The sequence below is a fragment of the Macrobrachium rosenbergii genome, chromosome 21 (assembly GCF_040412425.1).
Source record: "Macrobrachium rosenbergii isolate ZJJX-2024 chromosome 21, ASM4041242v1, whole genome shotgun sequence".
Classification (NCBI taxonomy): domain Eukaryota; kingdom Metazoa; phylum Arthropoda; class Malacostraca; order Decapoda; family Palaemonidae; genus Macrobrachium; species Macrobrachium rosenbergii.
The window spans coordinates 4,069,049-4,070,582 of NC_089761.1; the positions used below are offsets into that span (position 1 = coordinate 4,069,049).

Below are 1,534 nucleotides of genomic sequence, written 5' to 3' on the forward strand. Positions count from 1 at the left end.
TTCACTAAGCAGCAGCACCAGTACGTAGTAAACGTGCATTGCTGTCGAACTTCTCTGTCCCAGCGGTCCTTCATTCCTCACACCGTTAGACTGTGGAACAGCCTCCATGAGGATGTCGTGCAATTGGAACTTCAGAAGTTCAAGCGAAGTTGCATTGCATTACTACCCTAATACAATTCTCCTTCTATTTTAATAATTTACTTAGGTTTTCACTCCTTTGTTTATTTATTAGTTTGATAAATTATCTTTTTCTAATAAACGATCTCCTCGTTCTGTATTTTCCATTATCTTCTGTTGCTTCTTTGGAATAAACACCATATTCTTTGGGAGCTTGAATTTCAAGTCAATGGCCCCTGTGGGAATGCTTCATATGAATAGGGTTCGTCTTCTGAATAACGCACACACACTTTGGTCTCTAGTTCGTTTGTTGTAAGAGGAAATTAATTTCTTCATGAAAGGCGTTCCAAGAGGATGTCGAGGAAAATGCCCTGTGGAGGAGAGTGGATATGGAATCTAATTCAGAGTTAAAATAAGAGGGCGTTTTCCTTGACAACGTCTTGGAGCGACTTTCACGAAGATATTAATACCCTCTTATAATTTTTCAAAAACAATAGTTTTCCAGTTAAGCACTTCTATAGATCCCTCAAGAAATTTCTTCAGTATAAATTACATAGTTCTCCACTGGTATATAAAGTCCCGAAATCGGTTTTTATGCAAAATTTCCTTACATTTACAATAATAAATTTCGATACAAGTCAATTAACCTATTAAACAGAGAATTACCAGCAGTTAATTCCAAACTAGATAAGGTAAAAAGGAAACGAGAAGCAAGGATAATATATGAAGGGGCTGAATCTGTGGGAAATGAAATGGCTCGGAAAATCGCAAATCAAGAAGCAAAAAGGGCTGTGGCAAGGGCAAAGGCAGAAGGAATAAATGAGATGTATGAGAAAGCAGAAACATCAGAGGGTCAGAAGATGATCTACAATATAGCAAAAAGAAGTGATAGAGCAACTAAAGATCTGACGCACATCAAGCAGATCAAGGACCGAAATGGAAGAGTTTTGTCAAGGGAAGAATGTATAAGAGCAAGATGGAAGGAACATTTTGAGAAGCTATTAAACGAAGAGAACCCCAGAAGAATAAGAGAAGAGGGAAACCCACGAGTGAGAGCAGTTCCAGATATCACCAGAGAAGAAGTGAAGAGAGCACTTGACAAAATGAAAAATGGAAAGGCTGTTGGACCTGATGGTATACCAGTTGAGGTGTGGAAATGCTTGGGAGGAGAGGGGTTGATATACTCTGGGACCTCTTTTCAAAGGTCTACCGCCAAGAAAAAATGCCGGACTGCTGGAGAAATAGTTTTATGGTCCCAATATATGAGGGAAAGGGGGTATACAAGACTGCACAAATTACAGAGGGATAAAACTGGTATCTCATACTATGAAGATATATAAATGAATTATAGAGAAAAGAATAAGGAATGAAACAACAATAAATGAAGAACAATTCGGGTTTATGCCGGGAAAGGGTA

The 1,534-nt window shown here is 38.4% G+C and overlaps 1 protein-coding gene across 1 annotated transcript in view; it reads left to right on the forward strand.

Moving 5' to 3' along the window:
• The first annotated feature begins 869 nt into the window (after nucleotides 1–869).
• Nucleotides 870–1,534, forward strand: part of LOC136849358 (uncharacterized) — an 11,255-nt gene continuing 10,590 nt past the window's right edge. Inside the window, exon 1 of the mRNA XM_067122710.1 lies at nucleotides 870–1,265. Coding sequence (XP_066978811.1) covers nucleotides 870–1,265 — 396 coding nt within the window. The remainder of the gene's footprint in view (nucleotides 1,266–1,534) is intronic.